Here is an 18,417-nt window from a genome sequence, read left to right on the forward strand (position 1 = left end):
CCTTTGTGAATTGACCTCAAATCTAAATCACACAGAAAAGGACGACAAAGGGAAGCAGGGAGAGGAGTCGACAGTAGGAGAAAGTGCAGTAGGAGAAAGTGAAAGAGTCATTATCGCCTGCAACTCATGCTCAGAGGCAATTGTGGAGGGGGTGATGGGTGACAAAAGAGTGGCGGTAGGTACATTTCCAGGACGGATATTAGGTGATATCATAGAGCGAGCAAAAGGAAAGCTCGCGGAAAATGCCCATGGACACAACCTTATCGTAGTAATGAGTGGGCTAAATGACGCCTTCCTAAACAAAAAGGGTCAGCACTAGCCCTGGGCTTGGGGAAGGGGGTTGACGACTTGCGCGAGCTGTCCCCTCAGGTGCGGATCATGGTGTGCACGTTGCCGGACGTGCCTGTACGTGACAGCAACGTACAGCCTTAGTGACTAATGATGGTATATGTACAATGAGCCGAGAGAAATGTTGCGTGGTTGTCGAAATAAACAGGGAAGTGAGAAAGTATGGTGATTTTGAACGAGACGGAATTCACTTCAATTACAGGCTTGGACGAGAAGTGGGCTGGCGACTTGCTGGTAGCGCGGTTGCTTTTTAGGGAGGCCCACGGGCGCTCAGGAGGCCAGAGCAGGTAGCAATGAAGAAGGTCCCCTAGGGGAATCTGAGAATAGCATCGCCGTCAATAGCATAAAAAGGAGGAAAACAAGAAAGAGAGCTCGCCATGCAATTTGCTACATAAACATGTAGGGCGGCTGAAGAAAGGAAAAGTGGGCAGAGATTTAGGAGCAGTTAAACAGATAACAAATAGGGGTGTATGAAGTTACAGAAACGCACCTTAGAGGCTCCGAAGAGCCGCCAGTGATTGAAAATTAGGTTTGGGAAGAGTCCAACAAAACTAAGTCGGAAATAAAGGGAGGAGGAGTCAGAATGCTCATCCATCTGGGAGCAAAATAGAAAAGAGTTAGTTCAAAATGTGAAGAGCATCTTTGGTTATCAGGCACAATGAGTGGAAAGAAAGCTTGGTTGGGTGTAACGTATTTGTGGACCGGAAATAATTTCACAAAGAAGAATCAGGGGTTACTGGAATGCCAAAGTGCTGATATTAGGGGTTTCGTGAATGATGCCGACGTTATCCTATTAGGTGACGTGAATGTCCACATACAGAATTTACATGGCTATACCGACGACTGGAAGTCAATGCTAGATTTCTGTTAGCAACATAACCTCCTTATCGGAAATACAGGGCCTAAGTGCGATAGGCCGACCACGTGGGAAGTGGGAAACCGACAATCGACAATTTATTATTGTCTGATGTCAGAAGGAATTTAGGAGAAGTTGAGAGAAATGGTCACTGATAAGGAAGGGTATAGCAGCATAGGGAGTGACCATAAACGCATCATTTTGACAATGAGACATTTAGTTGCGAAAGAGAGCAAGCAACGAAGAATGGCCAATCCACATAAAGGATTTAGATGGCTATACCGACAACAACGGCAAGTCAATGCTAGACTTTTGTGACCAACATAACCTCGTTATTGTGAATACAGGGCCTAAGTGGGAAGGGCAGATCACGTGGGAATTGGGAAACCGGCAATCGAGCATGGATTACTGTCTGACGATAGAAGGAATTCATGATAAGTCGAGAGAAATGATCATCGATGAGGAAGGGTTTAGCAGCATGGGGAGTGACCGTAAACACATCATTTTGAAATTTGGATACGTAGACGGGAAAGAGAGCAATGAGTACAAATGGCCAATACAAACTTGACTGCTGAACAAATAACAAATTTAGTCACTAGAGTCGAGGAAAAACTTGCCAAATGTCCAAGAAAAGAGTGGGAATATAGTGAACTTCGAAGTGTAATTGCGACAGATATACTGAAAGAGAAGCAACATGCTCGTTGGAAAGGAAAAAAGAAACCGAAAAGCTGGTGAAACAAGGAGATACGAGAAGCGATCGCCTAGTGACAGAAAGCATCCCGAGAGCACAGACAGGCAAAAAAGCGCAGTTGCCGTAGGATGAAGTAGCTTATAAATGGGAAAATATACCGGGAGAAAAAATCTATGGTTCTAATACTGGTGCAAGCAAAGATTAGAGTTGAATGTGAAGATTGTCAGAAATTGGTGAGAAAAAGAAGGCCGCACCTAGAATATTTTGGAGACACATTAAATTATTAGGCATGAAGTCTGCAACAATACAAAAACATATCCTAGACGAAGATGCATGGAAACAAACTACATGGATACGCGGCATTAAATTACACCCGAAAAATAACAGCCGAATCTTTCCAAGGCAATGACGAGGTTGTAGTTGGGGAAAAAAGGGACATCAAAGGGGAACCAGATAGAAAAAAAAGCTGGGCTTGACAAATTTCAACTGGAAGAAAGCCGAAGAGAAAATTCCAAAGCGCACAGCCACAGGGTTAGACGAGGTTCCCGTTAGACTCATTAATGAACTAGGACCAATAACTAAGAAAGCTCTGTTGAAAGCAGTAGAAAAAAATCTAAATGATATATGAATACCACACAGTTGGCGACAATGTATATTGAATTTAATTTATAAAGGTTATGGGGAGAAAGATAGAATTCACTTGTATAGGCCGTTGAGCACTACATCGGTAATATACAGGTTAGCAATGCAGGCAGTTAAGTTAAAGCTGCAAGCCTGGGCAGAGAATAATGGCATTTTGGGATAACTTCAGAATGTCTTCGTCTTTATAGAGGTAGGCGTTTGGTCAGTAACTTATTTGTCCTTACTCAGTCTATTGAAATATCAAGAGTAGAAAGGAGACCGTTATATGTGGCCTTTTTTTAGATTTACGGGATCGTATGACAACGTAGACCACATCATCTTGTGGGATACTCTGGAAAGGGAAGGCTTCGGTGACGATTATATACGGATTCTGAGATAGATTTATTAGAAAATACCGTTTGCGTTGAATGGGAAGGTAAGACAAGCGAAGCGAATGTTCATATCAACAAGGGACTGAGTCAGGGGTTCCTTTTATCCCCACTGCTGTTTATGATGTACATGGTGAGGATGGAGATGGCGCTAGAGGGAAGTAATATCGAGTTTAATCTCTCGTGCAAACAGGCGGGTACAGTCGTAGAGCAGCAGCTTCCAGGTTTCTTTTATGCGGACGACATTGTGTTGCTAGCTGACAAGCAAAGTGATTCGCAACGTCTGGCTAATTAATATCTGTGGACAGGAAGGCGATAAGTTAGGTCTGAAATTTAGAGTTAAAAAATCAGGTCTTATGGTATTCAATGAAAGCAGTGAACAGACAGTGGCAATACAGGGCCAGGAAACACCTCGGGTAAGAGAATATAAAGTCCTTCGTATATGGATAAACGAAGGCAATAGATATATGGAAACACAGGAAAAAAGAATAACAGTAAAGGGGAAGAGAAATGCAGCCATAATGAAGCACACAGCGCTATGGGGATACAATAGGTACGAGGTCCTCCGGGGTATGTGGAAAGGTGTAATGGTTCCAGGACTTACTTTCGGAAATGCGGTTGCTTGCTTTTAATCGGGGGTACAATCAGGACGTGATGGGAAGCAGAAGTCAGTGGGTCGCCTTGCATTGGGCGCTCACGGGAAGACTACAAACGAAGCTGTGCGGGGTGATATGGGCTGGACTAGTTTTGAAGTGAGGGAAGCTCACAGTGAAGTTATGAAGGACGACTGAGGAATATGGAAGAAAAGAAATGGGCTTGAAGGGTGTTCAGTTATTTGTATAGAAATAACACTGATTCACAGTGGAGTAAAAGAACTAGGAAGCTTACCAGCACGTGTGCGGCCTATATGGTTAGCAATGCAGCAACAAGGAACGTCAAGCGGAAAGTCAGAGAGGCTGATATAATCGAATGGGTGGCGGCAATGGAAAAGAACCCTGCCATGAGTAACTACTTACGAGGAAAAAACGAAATTAGGAACGAAACCGTTTATGATAACTCAAAGGGAAACGCATTACTTTTCGAAGGGAGATCTGGATGCCTTCAAGCACGCACTTATAAAGCGATATATAAGGAGGAAGAAGAAGCATGTGCTTGCTGCGGTAAAGCTAGGGAAACGACGGAGCATATTTTATTGGAATGTGAAGACGTCTACCCAGCGATTGATTTAGGAATCACTGGCCTCCTTGAAGCCCTTGGGTTCAGCGAGAGCTGGGGGAAGATAAACTTGCCCACAATAGAAGTCAGTAAGAGGCGAGTGGAAGATTGGTGGAAGAAGGGAAATGACAAACAACGGAGGCTTACAAAAAGAAACTTCACAATAAGGGTTCCAACAACTTTTGTTGTGGGAATTCATCGTCGGCTTTTTCTTTTCTTTTTTTTTTAGCATAGGTACAACACTAGGCAATAAAATAACACGAGGTTGGTGGCGCAACCCACCGCCCTGTTCCAAAGGGGACGCTTATAACATCCATCCATCCATCCATCCATCCATCCATCCATCCATCCATCCATCCATCCATCCATCCATCCATCCATCCATCCATCCGTCCGTCCGTCCGTCCGTCCATCCATCCATCCATCCATCCATCCATCCATCCGTCCGTCCGTCCGTCCGTCCATCCATCCATCCATCCATCCATCCATCCATCCATCCATCCGTCCGTCCGTCCGTCCGTCCGTCCGTCCGTCCGTCCATCCATCCATCCATCCATCCATCCATCCATCCATCCATCCATCCATCCGTCCGTCCGTCCGTCCGTCCGTCCGTCCGTCCGTCCGTCCGTCCGTCCATCCGTCCATCCGTCCATCCATCCATCCATCCATCCATCCATCCATCCATCCATCCATCCATCCATCCATCCATCCGCGAAGAAAATTTGCTTGGGACAGCACTGGGCACGTTCTCCTCTCGTCCGTCGGTCACTTTGTTAGGGCGTCAGACTTTACCTCGCCTACGATGCCTTTGCATGGACGGCGAGCGCGTAGCTTGTGTAGATCCTCTGGCGGACGCTAAACCGGAGGGCGGTGCCGATTGCGTGGCCCTACTACGCCAAGACGCACTTAACGTCGGCTCAAGCCGACGGACATTGCCCGAGCTCTGGCGAGATGGCCCATTTCGTCATCGCGAGCACCACAGACTTGGCCTAGCGTCACGCGTCATGCGGAGCAATCCTACCGTGGCGACGTGCTAGCGGCGCCCCTGTCTGCATTTTTACCCTTGGCGCGGCAGCGCCTTGTTTCCCGGGCCGGCCTGGGACCCGGCGTTTGTGCAGTGTTGGTTGTCGACGGAGACGCCAAAAAGTTGGGCTACTTTAGCGTACGCCAAAGAGGATGAAGGCGAAAGCCTGCGCACTCACGAGACTTTCCTTACATATTACTTCACATTTTCATTAGAATGAGTTGCTGCTTCTTAGTACTTGTTTTCTCCCACCAAAGGGCGAGGGTTCCAGCGCCCTAACTCATAGGGGGAAAGCTTACATTCATGCGGGGAGGGGGGGGGGGATCAACCAGCGTTTCAAACCCCATCATTTATATACATATATATATATATATACCATATGTAACACACACCTGGTTATGCAGCACGGTATGCTTAAAACGTCAACGGGTTTTATGTTAGGCTTAAGACAGTGCTTCGGACCTAAAGCAAGGGTTCTTCTACGGTTATCACTTACGATGGCGTCTCGAAGATCGAACCAGTACGTTATTTGACGGTGAATTATGAGAAAACTTAGACCAGTATTATATATATATATATATATATATATATATATATATATATATATATATATATATATATATATATATATATATATATATATATATATATATATATATATACCCATAAAAAGGAATTTCTTTTTATGGGTGTTGGCCGAGAAAAACAGTTCTAAGGTGAGGAATTTAGCTTTCTTGACATTACAGACAGCCCTATCAAGATTATGTCTTGGCAAGAGGTCAACCGCACGTTGCTTAACTACCGAAGGCTTGAGTTTTACTGGCTGCAAATTCTTTTCTGGCTGAAATCGCTTTTTCTGAAAACATGTCATCTGGCATAATTAAGAAACAACCTTCCTTGTCAGATATTACTGGTCTAAGTTTTCTAATAATTCACCGTCAAATAACGTACTGGTGCTTGGAGACGCCATCGTAAGTGATAACCATAAAAGAACCCTTGCTTTAGGTCCTAAGCACTGTTTTAAGCCTAACATAAAACCCGTTGACGGTTTAAGCATACCGCGCTGCATAACCAGGTTCGTCCCGGAAGAAGAACGCTCACGCTGTATTTCGGATTGCATTGCTAGCATTCAACAATCAAATTCTCATTTTAAGACGTCTGACCCTGTCAGACCGTTAGTTGATTACCTTGTGGAGCATAAACTTAGACCAGTAATATCTGACGAGGAAGGTTATTTCTTAATTATGCCAGATGACATGTTTTCAGAAAAAGCGATTTCAGCCAGAAAAGAATTTGCAGCCAGTAAAACTCAAGCCTTCGGTAGTTAAGCAACGTGCGGTTGACCTCTTGCCAAGACATAATCTTGATAGGGCTGTCTGTAATGTCAAGAAAGCTAAATTCCTCACCTTAGAACTGTTTTTCTCGGCCAACACCCATAAAAAAGAAATTCCTTTTCGTGCTATAGTGTCAGAAAAAGGGACGTGGCAGGTCTGTGTCGCTAGTTACCTACAGACCTGCTTAGCTTCACTAGTTTTTTCAGTCCCATTTTGCTTACGTAATTCTCAGGCACTAGTTCAGTATTTGAGAAAGGAAAATTCTGGTGATTATACAGCTTTTAGTATAGATATCGAAGACCTGTATTATTCTTTGCCGCATGATGGGTTGCTAAATTCCGTAAATGAGTGCATTAAAGAACAAGTGCATGAGTCGGCTTTTATTGACAGATGCGGTGTCTTCACGGGAGATTTTCTAGAAATTCTTTCAATGTAATTGAAGTCGACGCTGATTGGGTGGAGAGATGGCGTTTTTCTGCAGAAATCAGGTACTTGTATTGGCTCAAAGGTTGCCCCTATTCTTAGTAACATTTACTTGAGTAAGGTTGACAACTGCTTAGAGAAAGCCTTAGGTGATAGCGTTATCAAGATATTTCGTTACGTAGATGATTACCTGATTTTTTGCAATTGGGAAGAATTCGATTCCGCTGCTACCTCTGTAAGTGAGCAATTTAAACTTTATATGGGGGAGGATTAAAGTTTAGCAAGGAATTTCCTCAGCGACGCGTAATTAAGTTTCTTGACATTTCCTTGATCTTCGAACAAGATCATGTTTGTTGGCAGTACTCCCAAAGATCTTCGAAGCCGTTGCTAAACTTTCAATCCAAGCATTCCAAAGTAGTAAAAAACGGAATTGCCATGTCGTACCCTAAGTCTTCTCTCACCAGATCCTGCATGCACAAAATGAACGCCAGTTTTAATGCGCAGGTCCAGCGTCTATTAGAAGCAGGTTATCCTAGTGTAGCAGTGGTCACTGTGGCTGAGCGCCTAAAGAAGTCAGTTTCGAGAGGGACGGACGTGATTACAGAAAGCAGTAACAGCAAGAAAAGAGTAGTGCCTATTCCGTATATTCATTCAGTGTCGCACAGGCTTAAAAAAGTTGCAAGTAGATATGATTTTAATGTTGCTTTCACTGCTCCCAATAAGCTAGGTAAGATGTGCGCTGCCGTACAGAGAAAAAAGGAGCGGATAAAAGGCAAAAAACGAACAGATATTTGTCCTGTGGAGCACAGTAAGAACAACAGTTTTACTGACTGTCGTATGGGTGTGGTTTATAAAATTCCGCTTAGCTGTGGCCAGTTCTACGTAGGGCAAACGGGACGGTGTATCAATCAGAGGCTAATGGAACATAAAAGGTCGTTAACCGGTGGATAGACTTCTAATCTTTCGCTACGTTGCCGAGATTCTAACTGCACGCTATAGTTAGATGAATGCGCGATATTGTACAGGCGTCAGAATGAAGATACGCGTCTTATGGTAGAGGCATGTCATATCTATAATGGTGGAAGTGCGTGCGTGAGTCAGCCTTCGATTACTTTACATAAGGAAGAGATTAAGTGCCTTAACAGTTCTCTCTCACGTAGACCGGCACGTGTACCCGACTGACGCGTGGTGTTACCATTCCTGAGCATGTGCAGATGAGTTTTGTGTCTTCTTTCTTTTTTCGCCTCAGTGCTCCCTTCAGTTGATAGTCGGCGTTCGTGTTGTCCTCTTCTCTACTCTTGTGTCCTGTCTGCACGCCCCACTTCTTTTTTGCATAATGTTCGATTAGGTCTCCTCCTGCAGCTACACACTACTGAGTCCGCTATGTCACATCTTCAGTGGCTTTCTGGATGACCGCGATGCTGGGCAGACATCCGTTATCCATGCCTTCAACTAATCTGACGTCCGTCTCGATCATGTAAGGATGATCTTTCACATAACCTCAACGAAATCGATTTGAGAGAGGTCAGGTGACCTGGCCGGCCGATTTACAGGCCCGTGCCTTCCAAACTGTTGTGCATAAAAAATCGCATCCAGCAAGTTTCATGCTCGGCTGCTGCTGTGTGTGGTGCCCCACTTTGGTGATACCACACAAGTGGAAGACGTGACAGTGGGACTTGGCTGAGAAACTTATCCACCACTCACTGTCCAGTCAGTGTCTGACCGAAGAAGATGGAACCGATCATAGCACCGACGTAATTTCCGCACCACACATTGAACAACCACTGGTACTAGTCCCAATTGCGCTTTACCCAGTGAGCATTGTGGTCACGCCTATAGTGTGCATTATGCAAATTTACCTGTGCGTTTATGTGAAAATTGACTTTATCTGGGCACATGATGTTAATCAAAAAGTCCGGTGATTCACCGCCTTTTGTGAGGACCCCAATTTGAGAAATCTAGACGATTGCGCAGTTCCCTATATCTTCCAAGCATTAGTGCTGGTTATAAGGTGGTACGGGTGCAAGGGCGTCATTTAGAGTCCTCAAAACTGATGACTTGGAAATCGATACCTGGGCGGCCACGTCCCGCACACTAACATGAGGGTTTGAGGCCATAAATGGTAAAACATTCGTGCATAAGTGAGGACTCAAAGATGGAGTCCTACGCCGCTGTTTCTTGAGGCTGCCGGTTTGTCTCAGGTTTTCATCATTTCTGATGATAGTCGATGCGGTTAGTCTACCACCACACTTCCATGACTGATATATACTTGCGGCCTTCCTCTTGTTGTCAATTGCAGATCCCAAGGCAAGGATCATGTTTCGTTCTGTTCATTAGAGAAAGACATGGAGACTGGGACGAAACAAAACGCGTCTTAAAACATTTGCACTGACGTTATTCGCTTTTGGTGTGATAGGTATTGTGGCGAAAAAAAGAAATAACCATCCGTGCACTTTATCTATGCAAAGACAACAGCTATTACAGGTTGCTTACATCTAACACCAAACGCGACTTGTTACTTTTGCCGAGGCGCCACAGAGAAGACACTAGCTCGATCACGACGTTTTACAGCGAAGCTGTATATGGCTAGCCGATTCGTATGTCCGTCCGTCTGTCGCCTGTACGCCGAAAACTCCTCCGGCGCAATTCCATGCGAAAGCACGAAAAAAAAAATGTGAAAAGGGGGCACGCAATTGGCTGCGCCCATAATGATGCCGTTGCTCTCCGTCGCAGCCGAGCGAGCGTGCAGCAGTGTCTCTCCGGCTGCACAAATGGGAGGCCACGCGTACTCCTGAGGAGCAGGCAGCTTTCGATCAGCAACGCCGCGAGCAGAACCGGGAACGTGCTCGTCTGCGCCGTCCCGGGCACAATAACAGGTTCGTGCAGGCGAGTGCAAGCAGCAACTGCGTACCGAGGATCTGGCTGCCTACCAAGCCGGTGTTTAATGAACCGTCGGGATTAACCTAGTGATAAACACCGGGGCTGCACGTTTGAGCTTCGCTGGTTAACCATCTGTACAGAGTGCTTTGGCAGTGATTTTTTCTTTATTTCCTTCATTTCGTTCTGCTTAACTCTGAAGGACCCTGTTCGAGGGTGCTGCTTTATGATGCGGGTGGGAGCGCAGTCAGGTGGTGTTCGCCATATTTCGCAGGCTTTATTTATCAGTCGGGAAAAAAATAGTACGCAATCAGTACGTCGCTGAAAATACAGCAGATAGATGTCCCTTGGCTGTGCCTGCAAATGACTCATTGACACTTTGATAGTTATGATAGTACGTCTCGAGTTAGATAATTGATCACAATTAGCTAATACATCTCAGTAGCGAAAAATTACTGGCAGCGACTCCACTGTACTGGAAACAATATGCAGTAAGTTTTCTTCGAGTAACGCATTGGTTTTTTTTAAATCTTGTTGCAAAATTGTTAATTGGTGCACCCTGTATATATTCATGACATCTGCATGGAAGTGACGATGTTTCCGTCCCTAATAAATGTTATAAATTACTAGAAGTGTTTTTATCACTCGTTAGCTTTGCTTACTGGAAATAGAAGCGAGACCGAGACGCGTACATATCATTCACGTGCATTCCACACATTGTTGATAAAAGACTACTGAAGGGTCACCAAAGAATACAAGCTTTTTTCAGGGTCACAAAAGCATTCAAAGCACATTGAAGCGAAGTGAACATACACCAACATATTCATTCTCTAGGCATAAGCTATTCATACAATAATTCTTAATTGGCTACCTCCTTCTCTTAAAAAATATAACAAACTTTTTCCTTTGTCTATATTTCAACATATTGTATATGTGCATGGTGTTCACAGCAGAAATTTAAAACAATGTTGAAGTGAGAAAATATGGATGAGGCCACCGCCCCTGGTAGTTCTAATGCGCTTGTTCTCCTATTGTCATGACTGGCAGAAATAAAGCAAATTATGAATTAAAATCTGTGCACGTCCACGGCAACAATGATGCAGTAAGCTATTAGCGACAATAAAATTTTGAGTGAAAAGGTCGAGGCAAGTCAAATGAAACCTCAAATGATGTGGTTGACAAAACTCTAGCAATGACACGTTAGGTCGGGGGGGGGGGGGCGCAGGGTAGGCTTCGGCATCGCCGGAGGGGGGGGGTACTCGGGCCCAGGAGCCCCTCCCCCCCGCAGTCGGCTTCTATGCCCTAATTAAATATATTTAATTAATTGTACCTTAATTCACTTCGCCTTAAAACACCGCAGGTGACTGTGAGTTGGACTTTCGACCATCACGATGTAAATTGGAATCCAACTTGGAGATATGGCCGGTTCGCCCATATCTCCAAGTGGCTTCAATTCCCATTGAAGGTTGTGGGTTCGGGTGCCTTAATGAACTCTATATTAGTTAACGGTACCTTAAGCGTGAGCTGAGGCTCCTTCCCCTCAGCTTCACGCTTTTTTATAAAGATATTGATGGCCTAATTTGCTCTGATTAACACTAAAGTTCGTTGGTTCGACTCCCTATGAATTTCGGTCCCATGAATTTCGGGGCCATAACGCCGGGAAATCGGACTTTTGGACCGATGAGCCCCGCACGGCTTTCGCCCTAACGACGGGCTCGCGCTTGAAATTCCGCGTCGCCTGCGTCCCCCCCGTCAACGGCCTGAGCGCGCCAGACAGCGAGAGGCGACGGCTGGCGCGGCGCCGTGGTTTGCTGAGCCCGACGCGGTCGGCACCCCACAGAATATAGACCTTTGTGACGATAGCATTCGTGTATGTTATGCACGAACGCATACATGACAATTTCGTGGAGCTGCTGCGGGCACATATATAGAAACAGCCGAGTAGACAACGGAGTAGAAACCATTAGATCGGCAGGCTGGTTGGCTTCCCGTGGCAAAGCCGCATAGGATGCAGTGCAGGGTGACTAGGGTTGGGCCCCGCTTGAAGTGAGAGAAGCGCAACGCAACATTAGTTTGGAAGATAGACTCGGGAGCAGGAATCAAAATAAATGGGCGGCTAAAATGCACAAGAATTTCTACCTGAACGACGTCGACACAGAATGGAGGAAGAGGTCAATAAGGTTGTCATCCAAGTACTGTAATGGAAAGTGTAAGGATATACAGTCAGGAGTGGTCAGAAAGAAAGTGAAATAAGCCTAGATAGCGAATTGGGTGCAAAGAATGGAAATAAAAGACGATGGAGATTTACAAGAATCAAAAGAAAGATATTACGAGGGAAAATCTGTACGATAACACAAAGGGGAGTCATCATCTGTTATTTCAGGCTCGAGCTGGTTGCCTAAGGAGAAGGATACCAGAGCAAATATTCACCACAAGTTGAGGCATGGGTATGCTGCAGCAAAAATCCGGAGACCGCTCAGCATGCCCTAATGGAATGCGAAGCGATTCCCCCTGTCAGAGCCGTATAGGTAACGCACAGCTCCCAGAAGCGCTTGAATTTAAGGTCGCAGGGGAGCATCTAGCGGTCAGCAATTGAAATAAGCAAGCTACGTTAGAGTATTGGTGGGGAAAAAAAGCAGAGAAGAGACGGCCGGATCCGTTACAAGCATAGGTAGTGGTACAAGGTAGACAGAGAAGTTTTGAGGAAGAGAAAAAAAGATTATGAAGATTTATACAAATATGCTAGAATGAACAACATGCATGACATACCTGATTAAATCAAGCAGGCTAGCTGACTATCACCGCCGCGTTTCAAATGGGATGTCAATAAATCATCATCAGTCATCGTCAAAAATGAACACGTAAGAAGAAAAAAATATCCAGATCTGCTTTCAGTTAAAAAAATGTCGCCCAGTGGAATCAATCAAGGTGGGCGCATTTCAGCATTACACAGCGCCCTGTGCCACGACGCCAGTGCCACGTTTTCAGAGGTGCTAATGACTATAGGCCACAGATAGGTTTAAAAAATGCGCAACAACAAATACTTATCGACTATGGGAGCTGTCTTGCGTAAACGTAAGTCAAGCGGTTTTGTTTAGATTAGGAATCCATCACTTATTCCTGCGAAACTGCTCATTATACATTCTGATATAACTTAACGTTTCTTCTGGTTTACCGTAAGAAGGCGGCCAATGGGTCACTGACCGCCGATACGGGTTAAATTATTGTGCAGGCCGTCATAACAAATTTAGGTTTTGCTTGGATATACCAACGAGGTGTGTGCACCCTAGGTGGCTACACAGGCACGGCGGAGAAAGGGTTGAGGTTAGTACAGCACGACTTCCTCTGAGTACAAATGTGAATTCTGTTGATTCTTGTGCAAGTTTAATTCATCGCTGAAAGAAAAAAAGAAGAACGCGCACAGGCCGAGCACCATATCTGTAGATGCGCTGATACATTCATCGCTACGCTGAGTGGCACGACCATAGTGGTCGCGCCTTCCTTTGAACTGAGTTGCTCTCGAAAACGGAAATGACGAGTCAGTTCTATTCCGGCAGGTAACCTATCCTCTGCATGCTTGTATTTTGGTCGGCTGACACTTTGAAACGTTGCAGTCGCAGGCAGATACTGCGGTGTTTCTTGTAGGCGTCCAGAAGCGCTGGATCCTTTGGTCCCCACATGAAGTGTGGCTTGACCGCTTCCTTGACATCCTGGAAGGACACTGATTGTTAAAATGGATGGTGCGGCGACTTTACAGCAGAATAGTACCATCTTGTATTAAAGTTTGATTGAGGTTCATCTATACTGCGCAACAAAGCGCGGCTAGAAAGCTTTTTTAGACCCGTAGCTGTGGCATTGTGCTGCTGAGAACGATGTCAAGTGCTGGGCTTCCGGGCGCAGCATTCCAACGGGAGGCCGGATCAGAAGCACGCATGCACTGAGCACACACAGGTACAAGTTGAAAAGCGCCAGGTGGTCTAGATTAATCCACGTCCCCGCACTAAGACGTCTCGCATCACCTCTGCGTCTATTGTGCACTTTAAAATCACTCAGTCAAATGGGCGGCGCTTCTAATATGCTGCTTTCAGAACATTTTGTCAGTATTTGCGGCAACAAGCGTTACTTGCCATCATAGAGTCCTAAGCACTGTAGCAGGATGGCTAGAGCCGATAGACTGGGCAGCGTTTGCCCGATTGCGAGAGTAGCGTCTCGTACCCGGTTGTGTTTCTGGTACACGATGACGCTGACGGCCCCGATGATCGCCAGGCACGAGACCACTGCCAGGCAGCCGAGGGCGTTCGCCCACAGCGGGTACTCGTGGCGTCCCATCCTGGGGCTGTCGCTGAAGCTCATCACGGGACTGAGGACGGCCACCTGGCGTGCATGTGGCGCTTGCGAATTGGCATTTGGAGCGCGAGTATTCGGTGGGCCCCAATATAGGTGTCCGTCCCCGTCACTTCCCCTTTATTATAATAATAATAATAATAATAATAATAATAATAATAATAATAATAATAATAATAATAATAATAATAATAATAATAATAATAATAATAATAATAAATTTATTTCCCATCCCAAGGATGTGGGAGGCAGAAAGAAAAAGATTTCCAGCTTCATGGGCTCTCACCTCCCCGATACAAATATATGATTTTAAAAAACGCACGCTGTACAAGCATAAAAGCACAGACAAAAAGGAATATCAGAACGCACAAAGAAAAGAAAATTTTTACACAAATGTACAATTCCAAAAAAAAAGCGATGAGCATAATATCATGTGGCAGATTTCAAACAAAAAGTGCGACCCTTTCGCGTATAACTGATACAACATGAAGCAAATCTTTTGGCCGAATGCGTTGGAGATTTAAATTGTAATTATAGGATAGGTTTAAGAAATATCAAAGAGTGTTTCTGAGCATACGTTGTCCGTAACCTGTCCTGATTGAATGCATGTGCCAAATATTGGTGTTTCTGGTTGCGTACGTGATATTTCTTTTCTGCAGTGATGCCAGTTGTGCAATGAACGCGACGTTGATTTCGAGCTCGGTGATGTATTTAGAAATGAGGCGGTATGCGTAGAGATCATGGATCGGCATTACGTTGTAAAGAGCGGTTTATATCGGTGGTCATATGCTACATTGTACATTATGCTGAACACTATTTTCTGCTGAACGTGTGATTTTCGTAGATTCGTGAGGGATGTTCCCCCCAGACCAAATGACAATAATTTAGATGGGTACAGAACAATGAATTGTGAAATAGCATTTTCACTTTTATTGGGAGGAGGTGCCTATAAGTGTAAATCGATTCAATGACATATGACAGTTTAGAGGCTACGTAATTCGTGTGATCATCCCATGTGATGTTCCCATTGAAAATTGCGCCTAGTACTTTAAAGGAATTCACTATGTCTATTTTAAAATTATTAAGGATAATATCATCGTTGATATGAACATCCTTGTTTTTTGGACGGCAAATAATGGCACTTGGAAGTGTTCATTTTAGAGCGTTATACTTTGTCCACTTCGCAAACTGCCTAAGTGCTGTATTTGCTTTCATGACCATGCTCGACGCGGATGAGGCTGAAAAGAATAAGCTGGTGTCATCAGCGCATATGACCATTTTTATTTCTCTGTCTATCTGTTATGTCATTCAGGTATATATTAAAAAGGAACGGGTCCAAAATGCTGCCTTGCGGCACGCCGGAAGAGAGAGCGTACTGTTGTCGCCTCCCGAGATAGCTGCTCAAGTGCATCAGTGACGTTCCTCGAAAGCCACGTACTCCGGGTAGCGAGGCTGCACTCACCAGCAGGATGACGGGACAAGCGAAGCGCCACAGAAACAGGGACACGCTGCCCACTGGGCGGCCCCGCAGGAACTCGACGTCCCTGCACACGTTGTGGGGACCTGCACGCGATGGAATACGCTGTGTGTGTGCACGCACGCGCACGCAAGGCGTTGCCCAAAGGCAGCATCTGACTTGTAGTGGAGCCGATACAGCAGCGACCGTTTCTTCAGCTTTATAGAAAACAAACGTGGGTGACATCGCGTGCCTAATCCGGCATAACCTAACGCGTTCATTAACCACCAGGCGTTGTTTAGGCGCTATCCAAGGGCTGCTGATAAGAAAATTAGACAATTACCAGCCCTACATCATTCCCAAGAATGCTTCGATAGGGTATACTACTAGTTCTAATACATAAATGTAGTACTAAAGCCTTCCTTCGTGGTATATGTTCACGGTAATCAATGGCACAATAAAGAACTCAGTGCGCTTCCACTCTGTGAAGAAGGATGACCAGCGAAGCTCTGTATGTGGACCCCTTAATGTCGAACTGCAACTCCGCCGCGGGTCAGCCCGGCATTTCACTAGCTTCGGGGTCGGCCCACGTATGGGGAGTGCTGAACGCCTGCTTCACCTATATCGCGAGTCGGGCCGGTATTAGACTATCTTCGGGACAGGCCCACGAATGGGAAATGCTGGACGCCTGCTTCACCTCCGCCGAGGGTCGGGCCGGTATTGCACTACCTTCGCGATCGGCCGACGTATGAGGAGTGCTTAATGCCTGCTTCACCTCCGCCGCGGGTGGACCCGGCATTGCACTATATTCGGCATTGGCCCACGTATGGGGAGTGCTTAACGGCTGCTTCACCTCCGCCGCAGGTCGGGCCGGTATTGCACTTCTTTCGGGATCGGCCTACGTAATGGAAGTTTTCTGGTTAGCAAAGCAACAACGGCACAAAAATTTGCTTGGACGGTAGAGGTATACGGCTTCGCTGTAAAAGCTGGGTGACCCTTTTATGGGAAGGATGTTGGTAGCCAAATACGTCGATTTCAGAAGGCGGTCAGATATTTAGTTTGGCGCCGAATTCGTAAACTTCCTTGTTCGCAGCGCTGTTTACCAGCGCTCGGCCGCCTTCGAAATAGATACGAGTACAGTGAAAGAGAGAGAGAGAGAGAGAGAGAGAGAGAGTGAACTTTAATGAGCACCAGCAGTTTAGACAGGCCTGGAGTGCGGCCTGATCCCGGGGACCAGAACCGGTAACGCACTCTCTCACCAGAGCAGGATTGGCCACCCTGGTGCAGTACTTGGCCACAACCTCCTATATGAATACAATAATCAAACCCCGGCCCTCAGTCCCCAGCAGCCGCGAAGCAACTGACCACGGCGGCGGTCAGATCTGTGACGCTGCAGAGGGTGCTAAGAATACCTGGCTCCGGACAGGCCGCCATTGGAATCTGAACCTGGCAACGTTTAACGTTAGAACGTTATCAAGTGAGGCGAGTCTAGCAGTGTTATTAGAGGAATTAGAGGGTAGTAAATGGGATATAATAGGGCTCAGTGAGGTTAGGAGGACAAAAGAAGCATATACAGTGCTAAAAAGCGGGCACGTACTTCGCTACCGGGGCTTAGCGGAGATATGAGAACTAGGAGTCGGCTTCCTCATTAATAAGGAAATAGCTGGCAACATACATGAATTCTATAGCATTAACGAGAGGGTCGCAGGTCTTGTTGTGAAACTTAATAAGAGGTACAAATTGAAGGTGGTACAAGTCTATGCCCCTACATCCAGTCATGATGACCAGGAAGTCGAAAGCTTCTATGAAGACGTGGAATCGGCGATGGGTAGAGTGCAAACTAAATACACTATACTAATGGGTGACTTTAATGCCAAGGTAGGCAAGAAGCAGGCTGGAGACAAGGCAGTGGGGGAATATGGCATAGGCACTAGGAATATCAGGGGAGAGTTATTAGTAGAGTTTGCGGAACGGAATAATATGAGGATAATGAATACCTTCTTCCGCAAGCGGGATAGGCGAAAGTGCACGTGGAGGAGCCCGAACGGCGAGACTAGAAATGAAATAGACTTCATACTCTGCGCTAACCCTGGCATCATACAAGATGTGGACGGGCTCGGCAAGGTGCGCTGCAGTGACCACAGGATGGTAAGAACTCGAATTAGCCTAGACCTGAGAAGGGAACGGAAGAAACTGGTACATAAGAAGCCGATCAATGAGTTAGCAGTAAGAGGGAGAATAGAGGAATTTCAGATCAAGCTACTGAACAGGTACTCGGCTTTAACTCAGGAGGAGGACCTTAGTGTTGAAGCAATGAACGACAATCTTGTGGGCATCATCAAGGAGTGTGCAATAGAAGTCGGTGGTAACTCCGTTAGACAGGATACCAGTAAGCTATCGCAGGAGAGGAAAGATTTGATCAAGAAACGCCAATGTATGAAAGCCTTTAACCCTACAGTTAGAATAGAACTAGCATAACTTTCGAAGTTAATCAACAAGCGTAAGACAGCTGACATAAGGAAGTATAATATGGATAGAATTGAACATGCTCTGAGGAACGGAGAAAGCGTAAAAGCATGCAGTGAAAAAGAAACTAGGAATTGGTAAGAATCAGACGTATGCGTTAAGAGACAAAGCCGGCAATATCATTACTAATATGGATGAGATAGTTCAAGTGGCTGAGGAGTTCTATAGAGATCTATACAGTACCAGTGGCACCCACGACCATAGTGGAAGAGAGAATAGACTAGAGGAATTCGAAATCCCACAGGTAACGCCAGAAGAAGTAAAGAAAGTTTTAGGAGCTATGCAAAGGGGGAAGGCAGCTGGGGAGGATCAG

At 45.6% G+C, this 18,417-nt stretch overlaps 1 protein-coding gene across 3 annotated transcripts in view; it reads right to left on the bottom strand.

Moving 5' to 3' along the window:
- Positions 1–13,122: 13,122 nt before the first annotated feature.
- The window catches only part of LOC135921796 (sodium-dependent proline transporter-like), a 75,727-nt gene continuing 70,432 nt past the window's right edge, over positions 13,123–18,417 (bottom strand). For all 3 annotated transcript variants that reach the window (XM_065456111.2, XM_065456112.2, XM_065456110.2), the window contains 3 exons: positions 15,585–15,685; positions 13,994–14,152; positions 13,123–13,488 (listed from right to left, as the gene is read on the bottom strand). In XM_065456111.2, the coding sequence (XP_065312183.2) occupies positions 13,163–13,488; positions 13,994–14,152; positions 15,585–15,685 (586 nt within the window). In that variant the 3' untranslated portion in view covers positions 13,123–13,162. The remainder of the gene's footprint in view (positions 13,489–13,993; positions 14,153–15,584; positions 15,686–18,417) is intronic.

This window comes from Dermacentor albipictus, chromosome 6, assembly GCF_038994185.2.
Source record: "Dermacentor albipictus isolate Rhodes 1998 colony chromosome 6, USDA_Dalb.pri_finalv2, whole genome shotgun sequence".
NCBI lineage: Eukaryota > Metazoa > Arthropoda > Arachnida > Ixodida > Ixodidae > Dermacentor > Dermacentor albipictus.